The sequence below is a fragment of the Solanum verrucosum genome, unplaced genomic scaffold, assembly GCF_900185275.1.
Source record: "Solanum verrucosum unplaced genomic scaffold, falcon-dt-bn FXZP01000278.1, whole genome shotgun sequence".
Classification (NCBI taxonomy): Eukaryota; Viridiplantae; Streptophyta; class Magnoliopsida; order Solanales; family Solanaceae; genus Solanum; species Solanum verrucosum.
Window position 1 is genome coordinate 6,316,846 of NW_026020332.1, and position 24,296 is coordinate 6,341,141.

General features: G+C 33.7%; 2 protein-coding genes across 3 annotated transcripts; both read right to left on the reverse strand.

Annotated features, from left to right (window-relative positions):
* Positions 1-4,708: 4,708 nt before the first annotated feature.
* Positions 4,709-6,875, reverse strand: LOC125836168 (UDP-glycosyltransferase 83A1-like). Its single transcript, XM_049515271.1, has 2 exons — positions 6,365-6,875; positions 4,709-5,712 (listed from the first exon to the last, which is right to left on the reverse strand). The coding sequence occupies exons 1-2, from the start codon at positions 6,843-6,845 to the stop codon at positions 4,763-4,765; spliced, it is 1,431 nt and encodes a 476-aa protein (XP_049371228.1). The 5' UTR covers positions 6,846-6,875; the 3' UTR covers positions 4,709-4,762.
* A 948-nt stretch (positions 6,876-7,823) lies between these two features.
* On the reverse strand, positions 7,824-20,068 carry LOC125836159 (uncharacterized). 2 transcript variants are annotated; one of them, XM_049515259.1, is made up of 15 exons: positions 19,991-20,068; positions 18,819-18,970; positions 18,681-18,738; positions 17,072-18,581; positions 16,939-16,970; positions 15,860-15,992; positions 15,428-15,525; positions 15,007-15,051; positions 14,025-14,130; positions 13,120-13,246; positions 12,308-12,423; positions 11,882-11,958; positions 11,471-11,605; positions 8,566-8,634; positions 7,824-8,105 (listed from the first exon to the last, which is right to left on the reverse strand). In XM_049515259.1, the coding sequence occupies exons 2-15, from the start codon at positions 18,962-18,964 to the stop codon at positions 7,833-7,835; spliced, it is 2,925 nt and encodes a 974-aa protein (XP_049371216.1). In that variant the 5' UTR covers positions 18,965-18,970; positions 19,991-20,068; the 3' UTR covers positions 7,824-7,832. The 2 variants fall into 2 exon arrangements, with proteins under 2 accessions (XP_049371216.1, XP_049371215.1); XM_049515258.1 differs by lacking the exon at positions 19,991-20,068 and adding an exon at positions 19,916-19,968.
* Between the last annotated feature and the right edge of the window lie 4,228 nt (positions 20,069-24,296).

Below are 24,296 nucleotides of genomic sequence, written 5' to 3' on the forward strand. Positions count from 1 at the left end.
TTTTTATTTTTTCATTTTCTTCCTCATTTTTCAGCCACCATCTCTCAAAACTTGAACTCCTTCCATGGAGAAATAATTTTGATGATGTTACAAACAAAAAAAGAACAAATTTCAACACGAAGAGATTTCACAAACAAAAAATTTTCAACCCATTAGAAGGGCCACGATTCATGATGTCGCAAAGAAGAAGGGCAACGGAGAATCTTGAAAACGACGATGGGTGAGGTGGGAGAGGGGTGGAGAAGACGATGTGAGTGGGGAAAGGGTGGGCGGAGGTGGAGAAGGCACTGGGTGGGTGGGGGAATAGCCGGAGAAGACGATATGGGTGGGTGGGGGAGAAGATGACCTTGGTGGGTTTGGGTTATTTTTTAATTTTAATTTTTTTGTGTAAAAAATTTCACATGTCATTTAGTCACTGGCTACTTCTTCATTCTACTAAAATATCATTATTTAAAAATTATTTTTAATATATATGCCACATATTTTTATTTAATTTGCTCCTTTGCCACGTAATCGACGAGTGTGTTACACATACCATATATATTTGACTGATTGTTAAAAAAGTGTTAAAATGACACAATGCAGTATGACATGAGGTGTCTAAAATGAACAAAACTTAGTTAAGGTGTCATAGTGCATTGTGTCATTTTAACACTTTTTTAACAATCAGTCAATATATAGGTCTAACCCATCGATGGCCCCCTAAAGTATGCCATGGGGTGTCTATCATGAGAGTTGAATGTTTGAACGGTCACTCAATTTATAATAAGTAGTTATTAAAGTTACTTTATTTTATTTTATTTTTCGAAAGTTATTTGAAGCAAAATATTTTATTTATAAACTCAAAAGTTCTATATGTTTCTGTGTATGTTCTATGTGTATTTTTGTATTTTCTGTATATTGAAAATAATTAGTAACATCTCTATTTATAAAGGTAAAAACCAAATTAAACTAGGAGTAGGAACTACTCTAACTAACAAATTTTAATCAAACATAAATAAGTAAATACCATAAATAACAAATCCTAAACAACTTAGGATTCCTACTCTGAATTATTATTTCCAACATTATTTAACTTTGACTTAATTAGGAATACTTATATGATATCGATTGGTTGGATTTGAATTTAATAGTTATTTGTCGACTTATCGGTTAATCAATAATGTCAATCAAATTTTTTTTTATTGAAAATACTCCTGAATTTAAAATAAATTATTAGTTTAGTTTTCAAACTATTAATAACCTTAAAAACACTCATCTAATTGACTAACTAAACTTAGATACACCTCTGATCTGTCACATGAAATAACAAGTGGTTTCAAACTCTTATGTAGGAGCATGAAGTTTTTAATAAAAAGTAGAGAAAATCGTTGAAAACAACCTAAACTTGGCGAGAATTTAGGGGCATATTTCACTTATATTACAAGATTGGGGGTGTATTTAAATTCAGTTAATCAAGTAAATGTGTGTTTTTAAAGTTGTCAATAATTTAAAGATAAAACTAATAATTCGCACCTAATTTAATATTGTTTTCACTACTTCTCTCAAATCCAAAATGCTCACTTTTGAATCTGCTTATGTAAAGCAAATATGGTCAGAATATGACTTAAATTCATAATTTTCTATGCCAGATAAGAACACGTAGTATTTTAAAAGGATGAAGACAGTGCCTATATAGTTAAGAAAACTATTTAATACACAATTTTATTTATAGTAAATACTAATCAAGAAATTGTTTCAAACACAACAATAATATTTTCTAAACGAGTACCAACAATATGGCAACATTATATTATAAAGAAAATAAATTGGCAACCTACATAAAAGTATTCTCACCAAACATGCACACAACAATTAATATTACTTTTGGAACTACATATAAGGATATAAATATTTATATTTAACTCTTAATGAATTAATGATTTATCGTGTATAAGGAAATTGAGTAATTCTTATCCCAATTCATTTGAAATGGGTTAGCTATATAAAAGTGTCTCATAATAAAATATTTAAGTATTTAACTAAGAGAATATGATGATTCTTCAATTTCTAACATTTTAAATATTAGAGTTACGTTGTTATAAATAACATATAACCATCGTATTCTTTTAGTTGAATGTTAGTAAAGGCATCTCTTATACAGTCAACTTATTTTAAGTGAGTTATGTTCTAAATAAATCTAAATACTGATTTTAATTTTTAAATTTTTTTTTCTAAAAATTTAAAGCTGACACGTCATTTAAAAGGGTATTGGTTCAAGTTAAAATTCCATGAAAGTTAACTAGGCTAATTGAATGATTATGAAGTTAGCTAACTAGACAAAGTTGGATGATGAGATACTTTTGAAAGACAAAATAAAAATTGAGAAACTTTGGGCTAATTACTATGAGATGAGTGACCATTCAACGCAACATAAGTAACTTTGCAATTTCCTTATTTTATTTTCTTTCGAAAATAAGATAATCAACATTAGAAGTGTGCTCGATATAAAAAAATATATTTTTCATGAAAAAATGTGTTTTTGGAATCATTCTTCAAAAAAGTAAGTGTGGGAATGGAGTTACAGGGTGGGGACTGGGGTGAAGATGATGTGTGTTGAAAGATGAGAAAAATAGTCTGAAGTGTTATTTGTGGAACTTGTTTTTCCTACTTGCACTATAGAAAAGTCATTTCTTTCAAAAAAATTTAAAGAAACTTGTTTTCCTAGAAAAAAATACTTTTGGAAAATTTTGACCAACGAAACATGAGAAAATTAAAAAATTATTTTCCTCTGCACCAAACAAATCTACCATAACACAATTGAACAACAATGAATGAAATGTATATTTCTAAAACTATTTAATATCTCCATTATGATAATCCACTGTTTGATATAATTTCAATATTCAACTTGTTCATTTCATCTACAGTGTGTCCATTGACTAAAGCACATAAAAAGTGGGTCTGAAACATATATATCACACATCAACATTCAAAAGATTATATGAAAAAACATTAGGTTAAATTCTTATTAAAGGTGATCGCTGTTATTCAGACAATTATTGGAACAATCATAAAGTGAGTACTAATTATAAAGTAAATGGAGACAGAAATATTAGTTCTTTCCTCTAATATTTGTTGCTTTGTTTGTCTTAATATAATGTGAGTCCCCAAATTAAATAGGTACATAATAAGTGAAACATAAATTAAAGCAAAAGGATTATCTTTCACACAAATTGACCCTACACTTAATTATCTTTTCAGAATTAAAGGTCAATTGAGCAACCTTAATTACTTGGTGCATGAACTGGACACAAGTAATTAATTAAAGCATTTTTCCAACATAATAAGTAATTCCAAAGAATATGATTGATTTGGTAAATATCTTTTAGGACTAGTTTGGATGTGACCTAAGCACGTGAAGAAACGGGTTTTTTTTAGCAACTACCCAAGAAGATAAATTACGGAATAAATAAAATCAATACAAGTATTTTAATGTGGAAAATACCTTGGTCAAGAGAGGGAAAAACTACGATATGCCTTTGTAAGATTTTACAAACTCTCTACTAATTAAACTCGAGCAATTTAAGGTTTATGACCGTCCTTACAACACCTAAGGAAATGTTCCTAGATATATTTGTTTTTTCAATAATTAGAAAACCATATATATATATATATATATATCGACAAATAATACATTCAATTAAGATCACAAACATATGGTGATATATTTGCCCTTTTCAATTAGTAAATATTAAATAACTCACATTTCAAATATTGTATTGATTTGTATTGAATTTATTTAGCAGCAAACAACTCTCTCTAAATAATAAAATTTGTAAGCTAATTTATTTAAATAAATTTAGTAGTACAAATATAAAACATAAAATCAAGAAAATACTAATACCACAATATAGAAGGTATTAGTTATACATTCATATAATACCATGTAGGGTATATAACTAATCCATGGATTAATTATACATCGACCCAAAATTCCTACCAAACATAATATTAAATAAGTAAGAATTACACAAATCTCATAGTGTTAAGAGCTAATTACATCTTATCCATATTCTTTTTCAAATTACAAAAATCCCTTAAAATTTAATAAAGATTCCGGATACATCACTCAACGTTCCTATTCATCGCATTCCGATACATTACCTTTGTTGATACAAGACACACATGTCCCGATACATCCTCAACATCTCGATACATCGCTTTTCGATACATTACCTTTGTTGATACAAGACACACCTGTCCTAATACATCCTCAACGTCTCGATACATCACTTTTCGATGCATTGCCTTTGTTGATACAAGAAACACCTATCCTGATACATTGCGTAAGAGTGATGTATCTGAGAATAGGAGAGAGTGAGGAAAATAGTGATTTTTGTAATTTTTTCAAATGGTAGAAAATTCTAGAAAATATGACAAAATAAATTGTATGTTTAGATAATTTTTCCTAAATAGTACCATATATAATACATGATTTATTTCTCCTAGCCCCTTATACTTCTGGGTTAAGAAAATACAGAGACCTTAAATATGGCTATTCCAAAAACTTTGAACCTTTTATTGCCTCCTGTGGTCCAAGATGGTGCTCAACAATATTTTTGATTCTGACACTATTTTGGACAAATGAGTTTGCAAACTGAGAAACAAATTACAACAAAAAAAACATAACACACTTGGTAACAAAATAATAAAACCACACTACAACAGCATAAAAAATACATGAATTTAAGCAGAAACACACAAATCTTCCTTCAATTTCCTATGATGATTTAATCCATTCAATAAAATTTATCAAATTCTGGTGAGACTTTCCACCTTCTTTCACTGAGCTCATATTCATTTCCTTGATTTGCAAAGCTCTTTTCTTGAATACATCATTACCTAGCAATTGTTCCACTTTATCCTTAATTTCTCCACAACTAATAATCCCATTTTCCCCTTTCTTTAGTCCTAATCCAACTTTCCATATATCACAAATATAACTTTGGTTCATAAATTGGTCAGCAAAATAAGGCCAACACAAGATTGGAACACCATTACTTATTGCTTCTATTGTAGAATTCCAACCACAATGACTAACAAAACAACCTATACTAGAATGACTTAAAACCTTTTGTTGTGGTGCCCAACTCACTATTTTCCCTTTTTGCCTCCCTATTTTATCTACAATTTTTTTCAAGAAAATATCAGTTTTAGCATCTAGAGTATTAGTTCTCACAACCCATAAGAATGGTTTGTTTGATAGTTCAAGCCCTAATGCCAATTCTTGAAACTGAGTTTCATTGAATATTGTGAAGCTCCCAAAGGCTACATACACAACTGAGCATAATGGTTGTTGATCAAGCCAGTTTAGGCAAGTTGAGTCCTCAGGCCAGAAGGATCCGGCTAGTGAATTAGGAGATTCTTTAGAAGAAATACGGGGTTCTGCTTCAAGAGGCAACGTGCTTGATTCGAGAGAGTTGATTGACAAAAGTGGACCTATAGGCATTATCTCTGGTGCTAATTTGAAGGCTCCTGGTTCAAGGTCATATGTTGAGTTGCAAATAAGCCATTCTGCTGATTTCACAGATTTATTGTTGTGAACCAACATGTTAAATATGATTTTCTGCATTGTTGAATTCCCCATGCTTGTCCAAAGTAAATTTGATGTGTTCATGATTGGCATAGTTGGTTCAAACTGAAAAGTATGATCTTTTATTGTTGGAGTCCCTGCATTATAGGTTTAAAAAAAATTCACTTGTGGATACAGAGTTTACGTTTTATGCACTGATGATATGAGTAAATCTCTATGATATTGTTAACCTCGTAAGAATTAGTAATTTCATACAGGTTAGCAGTAGTGGAACAAGGATTTCCACCAAGGGGTTCAAAATATGAAAAAGTAAACACGCGAATAATTTAAGGGAGTTCAACGTCTACTATATATATACATAAAAAAAAAAAAATTAACCATGTATAAACAGTACAATTTTTCGCTGAAGAAGGTTTGGAAACCCCTGAGCCCTTACTAGCTCCGCCCCTACAGGTTAGGCGGTGCCTTCCTAAAGTGCCTGGAAGGGCAACAATAGACAAATAACTGACTTTAATTTTTGGTGATTGCTTTTTACCTGCCAAAAGCCCACCAGTATGGCCAGTACTGACAATCTAGTCTAGCGTACTGAACAGGCTTTCGATCAGTTGGGAAAAGTAATCACAGGGGATTCAGTTGTTTTGCCTTACTTCACCCTTCTATCAAACTTCAGGAAGGCGTTATACAACATATCACATACTAAACTACACCGATATTGTAAAAAGACTTTACACAAGCAGTAATATAACTTAATCCAAACATAAAAACATAGATTAGTAGAAAATTACTTACCATCATTGTCAATTAAGCCATCATCAATCAACTTTGGAATGTTAAATCCAAGTATCAAATTAGCAGCTGCAGCAGTTATGAAGGCTGCTCTCTTGATTCCCATTTTGTCTGCAAGTTCCAGAGCCCATCCAAGGCTCTGATCAGCAATAATACAAGTGATCCTTTCGTCTTCTGATTCATTAGTTTGTTGAATCAACTTCTCAATTTTTCCAGGCATGATTTTAAAGATTGCTTCAGATAATTTACCAGGCACATTCTTATCTTCCCCTGATTCTGATTCATCTAAAACTGAAATCAGATGAATCTGATCATGCAAACTATTTTTTCCTGATAAAGAAGTTAGAATACTCTTGTGTGTGGACTCTGTGTTGACAAAAGTGATCTTGAAGCCATATTTGGCTAAGGATTGAGCTAGCTGCATTAAGGGAATAACATGGCCTTGTACTGGATATGGTATCATCAATATGTGTAGTTTGCACATTCTTGTTTCTTAATCTTTGATGTTCAAATGATAACTTGCAAGGTCATATTTTGGTGGAGAGAGTTGGAAATTTATATAGTCCAATGAGGGGTAAATTTGGACCATGTCGCAAAATGAAGAGAGCAATAGTAACACAAATAACGCGATAATTGAAATAAAGGAAATAACATGTAATACCAAAATCGAAGAATAAGATAATAAGAGAGTACTGTCAACAATTATCAAATAGTTTGTCTTATCATATAAGTTAAATACAATAATTATCAACTTTGGTGTTTTGTGTGTGACATTGAAGTTGAGGAATCTTAATTCTTATACCATTTCTGTTACACCAGACTACAATAATTTTTCACTATTTAATTGTCAAGTTCGTCTTATTTGGGGCAAATTTAATAATGGGGTTGAAGTCCAAACAGAGTAACGACAGCTTTACCATTCATAAACAAAGAGATCGGATCCAAAATAAGGCCCCAGCTGATATATCAAAAATAAAGTTGTGTACCAGAAATAATTGACTTATTATTCTAGAGATAGACTAGAAATCAACAACAATATTATTAAGTATGTCAATGACGTCAAAGGGATATCAAGTGAAATTGAGATATGTATAGAATATATTTGTTGCTATGATACCATGTTGAAGTGTGTAACCATCTTATCTAAAAGCTTAAATTGTTAGAGAGAGCACAGTTTTATTAGTTAATAATATTCTCAACAGATATGATGTACATATTGTTTATGCAACAAATGATAACGTGATGATTATTATACAGTGAATAATAATGTAAGAATACAACCAATAACATCATAAATAACCCTTCTCAAACGATAGGCCCGCCCCAGAATCAGTTTTTTTTTTAATTCTCATCGACTGATGCAGGAATTCAAAATCTCTGATATGAGGTATGATGTATTATAGTTACAACATAAAAGCATTTATATGGACAGAATCTCAATAAGAACATGCAAGTCTAGAACTATGCAGTATTATTGCCTGAGCCATATTTGATATTCTGGTCCTTTATCAACAAATTTCTGCCAGGTACCATCCAAATGTACTTCTTTGGAAGGATTCCAGTCCAAATGACCAAGTTTCATCACAAGAGTATCTCCAATCTGTGCAACGTAACCATCATCGTTTGCATGATATATCTTTAACGGGCTACGGCAATGGATTCCAGCTCGTCTCCGCGCCTCAATTAACTCGTTTATGACATCACGGATTCCGAATTCATAGAAATGATCGTAAAATATTACAGGCTGCAAACAAATGAATAGGAATTAGGATCTCTTTTGAGCTTTAACTCAAGATTGAGGGCTCATATAACCACCTATATTGGAATTATATATGGATATGCTTTAATCTTGTGAGTGTGATCCATACATAAATACATTACAAATACATAAAAAAACAAAAAATTGGCATAGGTAAGAGCTAGTAAGACTAGGTTATAGCAAGACAACATAAGTTAAAGAGCTCTTTGTACGTGTGTAAGGATTCCACAGTTCCGGTAGCACACTCATGTACTCAGTTTGGATCTCACTAGGCCCTTTCTAGTTTAAAAGCTACTAATGTAGGACAAGGGTGAAAGGAAACTAAAGGTTATTTGGTAAAAGAAAAAACAAGGGAGCTTTAGCCACTCAATTTACTTTGGAGAACAAATTTTTCTCTTCTCCTACTTAAAGATCTACCACAAAAATCAAAGAAAACAAAGATTACCGTTCCAGGGTGGGTTAAAATGTATGCATATCCTTGTGTAAGCTTGTCCCGAGGAAATGGCCAGTGGCCCTGAAAGAAAGGAATATTATTTGTTATTACATGATAAGATATTTGGTATTAGCATGTCAGAATCAGAATAACATTATCCAATTTGCAGCAATCAGTGAGTAAATGCATGAAAGCAAATTACTTTTCAGCTCACGAAGCAGATAAAAATTACAATTAAATAGTGCATACAAACAATAACCGCTCCTCAAAGTAAGTTGAAGTCGGCTATATGAATTCTCACTGTCCATTTAGGCTCATCTCTAAATAGTCCATGGCAACTAAAATTCAAGTCATTTAGAAAAAATAAAATTAAAGCTCAGATATAACTATGAAATTTGCTAGACACTTCAGATACCTAATGTACAATAGAGCAACTGAAGATCATTACGTACTCTGCAAACTTAAACTCTGATAATTGACCTCTACCGTTGAAATTGTATGTGAAAAATTCAAGTATAACAGTTTCATTGGGCCCCAGTCACAAAGAAAGAAATTTGTGTGGAATTACTCTGCTTTCAAGGTATGACGGGTCCCACATCGGTGGCAAAAGGGATGGGTGGTCTCTTTGTTTTGCTTGGACCATCCTCACCCCGTGATCTCGCTTTTGGGGTTGAGTTTGTCCCAAGATCAATTTCTTAACATGGTATCATTTCCTGATGTTGAATTCCCCTTATTAAAATTGTGCATGCTCCAGATGTCATGTCCTCTGAGTGTGTGTGTGTGTGGGGGGGGGGGGGGGGGGTCCCACATCAGCGGTAAAAGGGATGTGTGGTCTCTTTATATAACTTGGACAATCCTCACCGCTTGAGCTAGCTTTTGGGGTTGAGTTAGGTCCAAGATCCATTTGTTAACACAAGGTAAAACATGTAAGTTGGACAGAAGGCACGCACATCAAATGTAGGACAATGGATTCGAAAATTAGCAAGTAAAACATGGGAGCATATGTGAGCAATGACTGATCCAGAAATTCTAACGAGATTAAAGAACATAAGAATGTCACACTTGGAGGAACTTGCAACCTAAACTCCTAAAGCAATTTCTGAATCGCTTTGCCGCTACACTTATCGTGTTTCTTACATCAAGGAATTAAAAAATAAATATTACCCTTAGATCCACCACTACATGTGAGGGAGGCAGTAGTGTTGTGTGTGGGGGGGAAGGGGGGGACAAGTATCAAATGATTTAGGCCAAGATATAAGACGGTAGTTAGGTCAGCATTAAATGCTGGCTAGCACTTCCATAATACATGTCTTGGTTAGCTAGGGTACTAACTCTGATCCATGCTCAATAGATTCTTCTGCCAAGTTTTGTTTTGGTATGCAACATCATAGACTAAACATTATCACTTGGTGAGCTTAAAGTTCAGAATTTTAAATCTCAAAGCCTGAATCTCATGCTTCACTACTCTGTTTATTAGATTTCCAACAACAAATGTGAGTATAAAACTGCACATCGAGAGCTTATGGATCAGATATGAAAATCTAAAACTATATTAACAGAATATATATTTGTAACATACACTACAGAATACCCCAAGATTTTTGGTGTTCCATAAACTTAACAGAATTTTACCAGAAACATTCCTCAAGTTGGCCAAAAGATTGAGTGGTTCCCTCTAAAATTATAATTAACAAATAACATCTCCATCTGCATATATTTAATTCTTTTTGCAAAGACCTTAACATTCCGTCAAACTTTAACAGAACTGTTATGTGCACCTCATGTGAACATTCTCCTTTCCCCTTTTCCAGGAGAACTTCTGCCTCTCCTATCCTCATGCTCCTTTTCCCAGTGTTGCACATGCCTCTGGGAAACCCCAAGGTTTCAGAAAAGTCATTTTTTTAGGCTAAATTTCTGAGGGAATTGTTCACATTGGAGTTGTTGACACATGAAGGTGGATCCTATACATGCACTGACATGGAACAGTCTGGTTTTGTAAGGTTTGATAAATGTTTGGCATGCAAATTCAGAACTTTTGGATTCCTAAGGTGTTTGCTCTCAATGTTTTCAGCTCCTCCTATTTCACATACTTCCTGAGATCATCATCCCGGATGTTTGCAACAATCAAAGGGTTCTGACCAAGGCTAATGAAGAAGGAAACAGTATTAGTTCCACATGAACTATTATCTTAAGTTGCAGACTTTGGGCAATTTATTTGTGTATTTGTTTCTTTGGGGCAGTCTGAACCTAGCATGGTTTCAAGTTTCAATAGTTATTTAACCGAAAATCTCATGGCAAGAAATTTTCCTTATCCAGAACAGAAGTGCTCAAATTCTGGAGGGCTGTGAAAGATGAGTTTATATAAACTTGGTTTGTATGAGAAGGCTGCCTTGGGACTTCCATGTCTCTGACATGAGGTCTTAAGTTTCTTTACGATGGAGTATGGAGATCCCACTTATGGCTATCCTGAACCTTTGGCCTCATCCCTCAATATACCAGCTACAGGAAATTGATTTGTTGTTGGAACAGTTGAATCACGCTGGCAGTGAACTGTTTCTATTCTGTGAGCCGAGATGGAAAGAGAAGAAACCAAAGAAGAAGAAGCAGAGTGCATACATGTGCTGCTTGCATGACTGTCTCTTTATCCGAAAATGACAATTTATTTTGGGACCAAATTTGTTAAGATTTTTGAAAGTGGAGGGCATATTAGAGGGATCTACTTTCTCTTTTGGTCAAATTTAAAGGAAATTTTGAGCCAAAAGCTCTGAACAGAGGTTTATGTGAATGTTGACATATTTAACCTCCATGGCAGTGCATTTAAGTTGGAGCATGTCTCACTGAATAAGTGAGAGCACAAGTAGGCATGTACATCTGTATGTTTATGAGTGTGCTTGTTAGAGCAAGAAAGAGAGAGGACCTGTGTGGATCCAGTATCATGATTCTCCAAAAATGTGACAGCACGCGAGGGCCACCATCCCATCACTCCTGTTGGCTTGCCTTGAGGATCAATTAGCCTCCAATATTGGTTATGCAAAGCGGAATGCAGTATACCCTGCCAGAAAAATATCATTCACCAACAAGCTGAAAAGCTCATTTAAACCTTTCTACACTAACATGAAGAAGCAATTTAAATCTAAATCAGGAGAATGAAAATATTTACCTATAGATACCTTAGCATGAATTAATATTAAAGGTTGATTTATTAACGAGTAGATTATGTGGGACAATAGATCACATGGGACTATTATTTCCCAGGTCAGTGGGATAATTCTTGGTCTTGGAGTATGATACGGAAATCTATTAACAAAAGATGTTTTAATAATAGTACCTTTGTCGTGACATCAAATGCTGAAGAGCTTCCACCAGTAGCATTGATCCAGTTAACTATGCGTTGGCGATGGGCATCTGGATGCATCAGAACAACACAAATCTACTATCATAAGGGACTGGTAGAATTCCACATAGTGGGAGTATGATATGAAAACTTGAAGTTGCGCCCCTCAATGTTTAAGGACATTGACACGCCTAAACAGTACAAACAATGAACAGAGGAGAGAAATGAACAGTGACTAGCACACATAGCTGGAGTAAAACCACCTTTGGCTATTTGCTCAAACAGATTGCAAAATATCAACTTAAAAGAATTTGCAGAAAATGAAAAAATCAGTTGCACAACCTAACCCTGTGCACCACACTTGTCAAAATATTTCTGACCAAATAGTCAAATCTGCGACTACATCTAAATGAATCTCACCTTGGTTGTAAGACAAATTTCCACCTTCATATGCGAGACTATCCCAATACTCGCCAATAGAAAATGCTGGATTTGATGCTTCTATATATTCTTTCACATATGCTCCTGAGAAGCCCCTGTGGACAACAAAGAGCCTGTATTACTACATGTAACAAAAGTTGTCTTACCGAGCAGAAAGATTCCAAGGATTGGATAGATCATCTAGCTTTTAACTATCACAGAGTATCTACTGAAATTGAAGTTAAATACTCCAGGAATTAATTAATAACGGTGCCATGTCAGTTTCCTCCTAACATCTCATTCAAAGTGGCCCTTACATTTTCATTCTGGCCACAACATTAGTTCTTAGGTGATAACTAAAGGATAATGAATTACAATGGAGATCAAAATTAAGATGAAAAATAGCTCTACAAGAGGTCTGATGTATGATATATGATCACTATTTTCAAGAATTCTTCATGTGGTATCGAGCATATGACTACAAGTTTCCACCTTATCTTCATTTAGTTTCCACCATCCATTTATGGGAGACAGAAAGAAAGGCAGGCAGACAGAAATAGAGAAAAATTTAACAGCTGGCCCTATCAAATTTCAGAAAGGAAAAGCTAGTATGAATAAAGAACAAGCAGGCGATGCTGTAGAACCACATATTGCAACCAAACACTTCTGTTTTTACTCTTCTGATTCTCAATTTTTCTAACCAGTATGATGCAAGGTCAATATGTTTACAGACACCTGAACTTGTATTTTGAAATGGAAGACAGAAGTACTAAGTTCAATAGTATTAAAACCAACAAGCATTACAACTTCACCTCACAAAGTCAAGGCGCCACCCATCAAAACCAACATCATTTCGGAGCCAATTTAGCCACTTTTTTATATCTTGTCGTACAAATTCCTGGGAATGATCAATATTTGGTGCGGCATGAAATATATCACCTACACTTCAAACACAGATAAAGAAGGGGTAACTAGAAAAATCATATAAGAGGAAACACTAATAGTCTCTTCTCATAAGTCCATGAAGCTTATCAAATCTGATATGCAGGTGAATAACAACAATTTTAGAGAGTATCCTGGAAACTCAAAAATGTTAAACACCAAAACTGGACTAAACTCTAGATAATTCTTCGCCTTCACCATGTTACACTGTCATAAGCATACTCTACTATCTTGCAAATACCTAAACAAATATGAGCAGAAGCTATACTCATTGATGTTCTCGGAAAAGAAACTACAATGAAAAGATGTGACAATACAAGAATATTTTGCCGAGTCCTTAACATAATAAAAACGTGTGGTTCAAGGCACAAATAAGAATTGTATATGAGCTAAGATTTAGACAATTTAAAAGAACAATAAGCATTTATAATGTTTATCAAACAGGATCCCATTAACAGAAATAACTTGGGTAGTTGCTTTAATCAAAGACTGAACAAAGATATGTGATAGAAAGATAGTCTGTTGTTCAATTGCATAGACAACTAAGGAAATATCAAAGGCTGGAAGCTTTTGGTGCAAAGATGAAAACAAATTAGAAGAGCACTAATGACAGTATTTATCTCCATAAAATTTTAATTAAGACTGCACAAACTAAGTTATGGAGCTCTGTAATATCTTAATGTTCTTATGTATAATATAGACTTTTTCACATCTGGAAATAAAGCACGTGACATTTACAAACAGATCCCATATGTATCATGGAGAGAATTTATACCACTTGAAGGATTTCCACGGCCTTGAAAATTTGGGTCATCACACACAATTGCTTCAGGTCCCCATGCAAGCTTGCCTCCAAAAATGTTCCAAACACCATTCGGACTCTACAATCAGCCAATCAGGTGAGAGGGTCCATCAATACTTGCAGTATTAGTTTGAGTCAAAAGGGTTATTACACCGGTTAATTCATCATTGACTACTCCAAAGCAGTCTCTATATTTTATTCATACAAAATGTACAACCTCAAGGAGAAGAGGAATTACACATCCACAAAAACTTGGGTAGAGATGACAATGTTAATTTATAAATATGTTCTTTCATACAGACAAACAGAGAGGATATAGGCAATGATGGAACAAAAACCTTCGCTATAGATAAAGCAAACTATTACATTGAAGAACATGGACCAACTTAACAGTTAACAATGCCATGTCAAATGATATTTAAATCACTGTCAGCAAGAACAATGGAAAGGCGTTCAATGCATGACTTCCAAACAACTCATACTTGTGCTATCACTCCTTAGTCTCCCAACGGTTTACGGTGGTAGTTATATGCGGTAGTTATTTCATTGTAGTAGTCATTTGCAGTTTCTCATTCCAGCAGTAGTTATTTCTTTGTAGTAGTTTGCAGTTTCTCATTCCAGTAATATTAGGAAGCCATGTCCTCGTATCTAGGGGTACTTATCTTATTAGTATTGTATTTAAACTTTATGTTTATCTCATGAAAAATAAACGGAAAATCATTTCAGTTTTGAGTACTTTAACTCGAGATTGCAGGTTCTCTCTTAACGAACTAGCACTATAGATCGTGGAAGTAAACATTTGATTTCATATTGCAGTGTCCCATAACTAGATCCATATTGGGGGACCCTAGAGTTGAAAGGTTCCCTTCATGAACGTTTTATTTCCAAACAAAGCAAAGCTAACATAATCTCAGATATATTAGGAAACAAGAACAGTAGTTTAGAAAATGATTACCTGTTTGTGAGCACATCGATGGTTCAAAACAACATCTCCCAAGGCCTGGAAACACAAGCAGAACAGCTATAAGATAAACCACATTGTTCTGCACCTATCAGTAGCTTAATAACCTCTACATAATTCAGAAAGTACCATTTTGGTGTAATAAATTACATAATATGTACTAGCAGCAGAAATATAGCAAATTCCATTTTGACGCACTAGCAGCAGACATATGGTACTAGTTAACGAGAGCTAAAACATAACTGCAAGCAACTAACATGCATTCTCAAGCTGCATTGACTTTCATTTCATGCAAAAAGAATACATGAGAAGAACGATGTAATGCTCAATTAAAGGATCACGGTAACTGTCTGAATACAAGATATTTGACTAAAAATGCCAGGAATAACAAGTCAATCACTAATTAGATACAGACCAGAAGATCTTGGTTATGCATCTCTTCTATGCAGCTTTTAAGCTCTTCCAATGAACCATAAGCAGAATTCAAGTTGTAAAGATCAGAAGGCATGTAACCTGCAATAATCCAGTGTTATTTACAATAGAACAAAGCACCCTGAATTTTATTTAACCAAATCTTTTTGATAAAGAATTTTTTTTTTTTTGATGAAGTTATTTAAACAAATCTTTGTATATGAGGTAGTTAATTCAGAAGGTTAAGAAGCATTTTTTCGCCCCATTTAAAACATTCAGTTTTTATTAAGATTGTTCAATTATTAACAACTCTTTCGAAACAAATAACAAGATGATGTAAGAATAATCTAGAAAATGATATAAATTGAGAACCATATGTTGTTATTAGCAGTTTCCATTTGGCTTCTAAAGCTAAACTGATCAAAGAGGTCAAAACCTTGAGGGGCAACTGATTCTGTTGGTGGTGGAAACCAAACCGATGTGATACCGCAGCGGGACAAATCAGCAGCTTTACTAGCAAGCTCAAGATACCACTGTCTTCTCCAGCTTTCCCAATTGAAACCTTGGAACTTCAAAATCAAAGAGAGCTTTATAGTTACTAAGGATTGGAAGAAAAACAAAGAGACCCACATGTAAAAAGAAATAGAGGCAACAGTAATGATAGTGATGTAATGCCAATGAAGAAACAGGTGTCCTAAGGGAAGCCCCTGGAAGAGAATGAGAATTTCAGATAAACATTGACTGCAACAAGAGCTTCATAGAAGCTTTGAAAGCCTTGAAATGAATTTCTAGCCATTTGATGATGATGAAAATTGTGGTGGTGGTGCTAGTGCTGGTGGTCGTGATAATGATGATGACAATGATAGTAATAACAATAATAATGATGATAAATGCAATAACAACAACAACAATAATAATAATAATAGTAATGATAATTAACGGTTAAAACACAAAGTATAGAACTTCCTCCTACCAAATTGAACATCTTAGTTTGACTTTGGCTGTTGAGAGAAGCGCTTAAAAAGTGATTTTTTTACTCTTCGGGAAATATGTGGTGCATAATAGCTTCCTTGTTCATCGAGAATAGAATAGAGAAAAGGTCTTTTTGCAAAGAATATAAGTTTTTTTTGCAAAGAACAAACGTGGTTCCATATAACTTTCCAAGACAAATATTCTTAAAGGATTTTCTTTTTAGATAATCTATATGGAAATTGATGACTTTATGCATCATTTGGAAAGTATGGGGAGAAAGACAGAGAAGATGTTTCTAGGGAAAGAAGGAGCTGATTTCCTATGTAAGATACAAGTGTTTACAGAGTCTTGGCATAGGGGAAATCATGTATTCAGCACAACTGAGTTTCTGGACTTGTTTGAGTCCGCTATTGCATAATATTTGTACAATGTCCAGTTTCTTTTTGTACTTCTGCACTACCCCATTGGTACTGCTATTATAAATAAAATTACTTTTATCTTATACAGAAAAACAAATCAAATTGAAAGCTGGTATATACTGACCACAATCTCTCGTCCGGTACCCGTCCCTGATTCTGCATGCAACAAATCAAATTATACATGATTAATCATTTCGCTTGAAAACACTGATTCGCAAGTGAAATAAAGTAATATCATCTGACATGAATAGCTGCACCTAATTTTGTTTCTTCCGGAGTTCTCTGCCATTTAACTGTCTTCCGTTGAAGAGCACGTTCCAAAGCCTTCCTCTTCTTTTCAATTACTTCTTTCTCAATCACATGCTCAACTAGGGCATCTCCTTCCTTTAGCTTTTCTTGGGCAATAGACCATACTTCATCGGGTTTCGGTAAGTCCAAAGTTTTGAATCCTGATGTCATGACCTCAGATACATGAGTTTTCCTAGGTGGAAACCTGGGACGGATAGAGCGTATCCTCCGTGCCATCCACTCAGGTGTTGACCTTCGAGGACCATCAGTTAAAAGTTTCCATTTCAGTGAATCATCATCCATAAGAAAATCTATTCTTCCACCATTAACACGATAAATAGCTTCCTCATCCCCTTCTTCTGAAGAACTTTTCTGCAGTAACAAATCCTCGGCCATTTCTGCTCTTTGCCTCCACGTTTTCGAAGCAGCTTCAGCTGCTCTTAGAGATCTCTGCAGTGCTTCACATCTTCGCATATATGCCTCATCTTGTGAACGTGCTGTTTCTTTTGCTGCTTCAATGGCAGTCTTCATCCTCTCTAGCTCAAGCTTAAATGCCTTAGAAGCTGCCTTCTTTCTCTCCGAAGCATCTTTTCTCATTTTCTCTAATGATGATTTTATTTCCTCCTCCTGTTGTAGAGCTGCTTTTCTGCTTGATTCCTGAAACTCAAGCAATAACTTCTCAACATCATTTGCACGGAGTTCGTATACTTTTGCTTCTTTGTGTGCTTGCTTTAGCTCTAATTTCAACCTGTCAATCTCATTTCTGTAAACGAGTAATTGAGACTCCAAGTCATTCACGGTGTTGCTTAACTTGATATTCTGGGACTGAACTGATACGATCTCATCAAGTCCCATATTATCTAAAAATGCAGCCATGGCATTTGTTGTATGGTCACCAGCTGATTCAGCTACAGCTAATGCCTTTTCTATAGCATCTTTAGACTGTTGTAGAACACGGGTTATGGCCCCTTCAGAGGCAATCCTTATTTGTTCTTCAATTTGAAAAGCTGCCTCTGCTGCAGAAGCTTCAGCAGCTGAAACTCGTAATTGTGCATCTTCAAGTATGTGAGTAGTAGCCTGCTGAAAAGCAATCTCTGCAAGCTTCTCAACTTGAACTGCAAGTTCAACAGCATCTTGTTTTGCCAGGACCAACTTAGATTCCAAGTTAAATTTCTCCTCCAAAGACTCATCTAGCTTACGGTTAAATAGAGATTTGGCTGCCTCCAATTCTGATATGGCCAAATCCTTATCATGCATTACGGTGGACAAATACTCCTTCTGTTTAGCCTCAGACTGAACTAACTTTTCAAGCAATTGATATCTTTCTTTTTCAATGGTTTCATTTCTGGCTTGAACATCAGAAAGAGATTTCCTAGTTGCCAACAGTTCATTATCATCAATCCCCACTACTTTGCTCCCCTCCAATGAATCACCATCCCCATCATCAAGGAAATCTGTGAGAGCTTCAGTTGAGTCATCCTGAAGTAACAAAGGAAGTTTCAATCGTAGTAATCGCCAGCACCCAGCTCAGTTAAATAACAAATAAAAAATACTGATAGAAGGCATAGAAATGTAAACCATGCTCAAGAAAACAACATGTCTTGGTTTGCAGAGGCAGGCATCCGCGAACAGAACTCTGAAATAAGAAGATTGTCACCTTTAACCTTATTTGCATCCAAAAAGTTCTAAACTGTGTACACTGTAATAATATCAAACCTTTTCCCAATGGAACACCTTCTATAGATCGTGGAATGCGACTTAACAGCAAAAAATCGAATAGGGTCATGGTGTCTGCGTGAAGAAATAATAGTGTGCTGTTGAACAGATCCAAATAATGCATCTGGTAATGTGCTTGTGCCCATATCTTCCTGTCAAGAGATCACTAATTTATAAAAGGGCCAATTCCACAAACATAATATCAATCAATCAATCTACTACAACTCAATCCCAAACTTGTTGGGGGTTGTTTACATGAAAACTCTATGGCATAACCCCAATGTAGTAATTTGTTGTGGAACTGCACTTATTCTGTTTTGGTTCATTAGTTACTTGGTTTTAATATATAATACATAAGGGCTAAAATCTAATTGGTCAACATAAGATTGATTATTTCTGATATTAACTAAAGCTAACTTCTAAATGTGACGGATTCTCGGACTATAAACTGACATTTTAGAAGTTGGTCCTCTCTCTAACCTAAGAAAGAACTTAAGTTTCCTTCAATTACATAAACTTAAAGCAAGAGAATGATACACAAAGGATGCTATTTCTCAAGTCACCCAAACGAGAAATATCCATACTCACCAGTTTCAAGTAATGATATGATCTCCGGGAATTATCAGAGATCAAGGTACACTTCCAAGCTAACTTAGTTTTCTTCAAAGATCCTAAAGTCAATTATGACATAAATGTTAAAGACTATTGATCATATAGAAGCTATGAATCTTCAATTTCCTTCATTCCTTTGTATCCACTCTGCTCTATTCAGGCCCATTTTATTCCATAAACATACTATTCCAACAAATTAAATTAAACCTGTTGAACAGCATAACCATAACGTAAGATCCTAAAGTCAATTACGACATTAATTTTAAAGCTGTTGATCATATACAAGCTATGAATATCCAAGTTCTTTCATTCCTTTGTATCCACTCTGCTCTATTCAGGCCCATTGCATTCCATAAACATACAACTTCAACAAATTAAGAAGAGCACAGCCATAATGTAAGACTCCTGAAGAAGAATATGAACATAAAATGTGGAAAAGGAACAATGGCGATACAGCAAATTAAGAACATACAAATAAAACTAACACTAGGTAATCAAATTCAAAGCTTCATAATTTGATATGAACTCAATCAGAGTACATGGAGAAGCATTTTATTGACCTGACTGGAGATGATTGATACTCGAAATCTCTCAAACGAAGAGCCTCATTGAATTTTCAGATCTCTCAAAAGCTGAAGGAAGTTAAATGGATGAATATTGAAGGAGAGCTGAATGTACGGCAGTATGGCGGAGCAGAAAGCTACTCTACTTTTTAACTTTTCCGTAGGAGAAAGAAAGGCCACTGATTCTGATTCTTTAATGAGTGTGTTGACTCCATTCATGAAAAGACACAAATACCTTTCAGAAGGACCTGTTTGATGAAGATTTTTTTTATTTTTTTAATGTGTATTCAGCATTTTGCTATGAAAATTTCAAATACAAGTTATATTTAAAATTCAAAAAACACCTAAAATTTTTTTTACTTCTACTATATATGTTGACACCCAATTTTGGCCTAATATTTTCAAAATTTGTAACATTTAAGTTTTATTTATTTAATAGTTTAAAATATATTTTTTATAATTTTGAATAAGTTTATCGATAACTATCCTTATTTGTCAAAAAATAGGATTTTTTTTATCAGTTAATTTTAAGGGTAAACTACACAAATTCCACTTGTTTAGGTCCTATTACTAGGATTCACGTTAGTTTAGAATATTACTTCCTATACCATATTTCGGTATTTGGATACATGTATCATGACTTGTCAGATACATGTATCTGATAGTTAAAAAAAGTGAGATACATGTTTTATTATTTTTTAATTAAATGTGTGTAGCTGTTATCCTTAATTAAAGGAGTAATTGAGTATTAATTAAGAACTCTAGCAGATTTTGGCCTTTGAATACATGTATTCGAAGGTTAAAAATCGTGATACATGTATCCAACGGGTAAAAAAGATCGAGATACATGTTTTATTAATTTTGAAATAGATGAGTATTACTGTTTTCCTTAATCAAAGGAGTAATTGAGTATTAATTAATAACTCTAACGATTTTGGACTTTGAATACATGTATCCGAGGGTTAAAAAATCAAGATACGTGTATCTGATGGGTAAAAAAAGATCAAGATACATGTTTTATTAATTTTGAAATAGATGTGTATTACTTTTTTCCTTAATTAAAGGAGTAATTGAGTATTAATTAAGAACTCTAACAGATTTTGGCTTTTGAATACATGTATCCGAGGGTTAAAAAATTGAGATACGTGTATCTGACGGGTAAAAAAGATCAAGATACATGTTTTATTAATTTTGAAATAGATGTGTATTACTTTTTTCCTTAATTAAAGGAGTAATTGAGTATTAATTAAGAACTCTAATAGATTTTGGCCTTTGAATACATGTATCCGAGGGTTAAAAAATCGAGATACGCGTATCTGACGGGTAAAAAAGATCAAGATACATGTTTTATTAATTTTTTGGGTTTGTATCCTTAAGAAGATGTGTTAGAAACAACATCTTGCACGAGACGTGTAATTGGGTTTAGTGATGTATTTGTTTTGGTAAGTAGAGCTTCGCATAGTTCTTTCATTTATATTGGGTCGTTCCCGTGCTTAGATCTATTCTTAGCTTGAATGTTAGCGGATGGAGATTCAACCCTGCAATGAAAAAATCTTGAGAGGAAACAAAACTATAAAGTTCATATCTCATAAACATATTGTATATTAATGTTAATGTATTGTACATTTACTGAGAATCATTCAATTTTGGAAATGGTCACCCATGACAGAATAAATAGCAACAAGATCATACTATGTAGGACCTACTTCGTAAAAAAAATTAAAATTGAAATTTAAAATGATATGAACTCTATCATAGATATATATAAAAAGGGAGAACTTTATTCTAGATACATGAGAATACTGAAACAAAGTTACAAATTTTTACCTATAATTTTGAATGTCAATATTCAATTTTGATAATTTGCTATTAAAACGTAATTTGAGAGGAAGATAGAAGAAAAAAATGGTGGAAGCAGTGGAGGACGTGAGGGTGGGGATGATAGACACTGATAAATAATGGGAATTTTATTTGGAAGAGAGAAATGATTGATGAGAGAGAAATTTTTTATGTTAATTCACCATTAATTTAGGTGTTTAAATATAAAGTTAATTAATCAATCCTATTTTTAAGGGATTTGTATATCTTATTGTATCTTTTAAAATATATGGTATAAAATATTAAAAGTGGTAATATAAGTAATTGTTTGAAACTAGAGGTAAAATTAGTATATATGATTGTGATGCATGTCTAATTAAGTAGTTTTTCCTAATTTTAATTACATTACTTTTTGTCACAACCAGGGGCGGACCTACAGTGGTTCAAGTGGGTTCATATGAACCCACTTCGTTGAAAAATAACACTGTATATATATGTATATTTAATCAGTTTTTAAAATTTTATATGTATATATTAAATTTTGAACCCACTAACACAAGTTGAAGCTTAGCCGAGTAGCTGAGGGGGTTCAATTTTCCCAGCCAACCCGGGATCGAATCCCTATAGCCACATTTCAGTTTTAATTCGTTTTTTTTATATATAAAACATTCACACACAATTTTGTCCTAAGTAACTTTTGTCCTTTTAGTTACTTAGGAACTATAAAAAGTAGAATAACTTTTTACTTTTACATTTAAAGTCCAATAGTCAATAATTTTTGTCCTTTTTGTTTTTAGTTTTTTTTTTTAAAAAAAAAAAACTCAACCAAAAAGGCACTAATCCCTATTATTTTCAATTCAAAAAATCATTTTATCTTCTTCTTTGTTGAAATCTTCTTGAACCTCTCTTACTTTTCCCCCCAAAATTTTGAGCATATTTTTTTGTTGAAGGAAAAAAACTCTCCCCATCTCTCAAATCTTGCACAAGTATGTTTTTCGCTCTTGATTCTAGTCTTTATATATACATATATGATTATTGTGGTTATTTTTTATTTCTTCAACTAAAAAATCCCTTATCATTCTAAAATCAACAAAAAATTACAAATAATATTAGGTATGTTTCTATGTATTCAATTCTGAAATTAAGGTTATAATTATTTTGTTTAATATTTTGTTTTTATTTGTTAACTGTTGAATGAAGAGAAATCATTCATAATATTCTTTTATCTTCTTAGTTTATATTGAAGCCTAGTTTTTCGTTCATCTTGTTATTTACCGTCTCATTCATAAGTCAATGTAAATTTTTTTCAAATTTATTAACATTGTTTAGTATAGTCAAATATGTATGTTGTTAGCCTCATAAAAATTACAAATAATATTAGGTATATTTTTATATCTTGAACCCACTTCATGAAAATCCTGGGTCCGCCACTGGTCACAACTAGTTGACTACGTTCAAATATTTATTTATTTCGATTAAATCATTAATTCTAATAAATTGTAGTTTTTACATGTCATTAGCTACATTCATTATACTTTTTAATATTCATTTTATTTGTTAATATTAATTTTGATATTTTGCAATCTAGAAATTCATTCGATTATGGATAAGATTTCATGCACAAATATTTTTAAAGGCTAGTGATTTTGGCACACAATTTCAAAAAAATGATACTGTACTATAGATAATTTTTTATATAAACAATGGTTTATTCATTGGGTATAAACAATGGTTTATTCATTGGGTCAAGGGTGGTGAATTTAGGGTTATAAACTTTCAGATTTTTATTCAGAAAAGGGGTTTCCGGCCACCACCACCCCGGAATCCGGCAAAGCTCCGGCCAAACAACAGACCCCCACACCCATTTTCTCCTTTTTCTCCTTTTCATTTGCCATTTCCAGCAAGCTCCTCTGTAACAGCAAACCAACAGCTACCAAACAACAATACAACAGCAAACCAAACACACCCATCTCCCTCTTCTCTATTTTTCGGGCAAAACCTCGCTGAAACACCATCCACCAGATCGAACAACAACCAAAAACCCATACCCAAAACCAACCTCCAAACCACCAAAAACACAACCAAAAGGCAGCCAAAAACAACCACCAAACGGCCCCAAATCCACCAAAAACCCCACGAGTCTACCATCTCCAAAACCCCCTCCTTTTTTCCATTTTTCGAGCAACCAAACAACCCAGATCAACCATCGCAACCAGACCTAACAACCCCCTCATTTTTATCTCTTTACCAGCGAACAATACCCATGTCACGACCCGGGATCACCCCCTAGTCGTAACCGGCGTACTCAACCTCGAAGAGGTCTAATACAAGCCTCTTAGCATTCATTTATCGCATAGACACTAAAACCATAAGGAATTAAAAACTTTCTTTACCAAGAAAACATTTCATTAAAAAAAAACAATAGCAAGCGGAAGACTTTCTAGACCTTATACATGATGTCTCAAAACCATCTAATACTTTAAGT

Bases quoted from the DNA above. Each gene is read 5' to 3' on its own strand.
- LOC125836168 (XM_049515271.1), bottom strand. From the start codon at position 6,845: ATGTGCAAACTACACATATTGATGATACCATATCCAGTACAAGGCCAT. The intron at 5,713-6,364 runs GTAAGTAATTTT...CCTATAATGCAG, and splicing joins TGGCTTAATTGACAATGATG to GGACTCCAACAATAAAAGAT.
- LOC125836159 (XM_049515259.1), bottom strand. From the start codon at position 18,964: ATGGGCACAAGCACATTACCAGATGCATTATTTGGATCTGTTCAACAG. The intron at 15,052-15,427 runs GTCTGTATCTAA...TTGTGTTTCCAG, and splicing joins TGCATAACCAAGATCTTCTG to GCCTTGGGAGATGTTGTTTT. The intron at 11,606-11,881 runs GTACTATTATTA...TTTTTCTGGCAG, and splicing joins CATTTGATGTCACGACAAAG to GGTATACTGCATTCCGCTTT.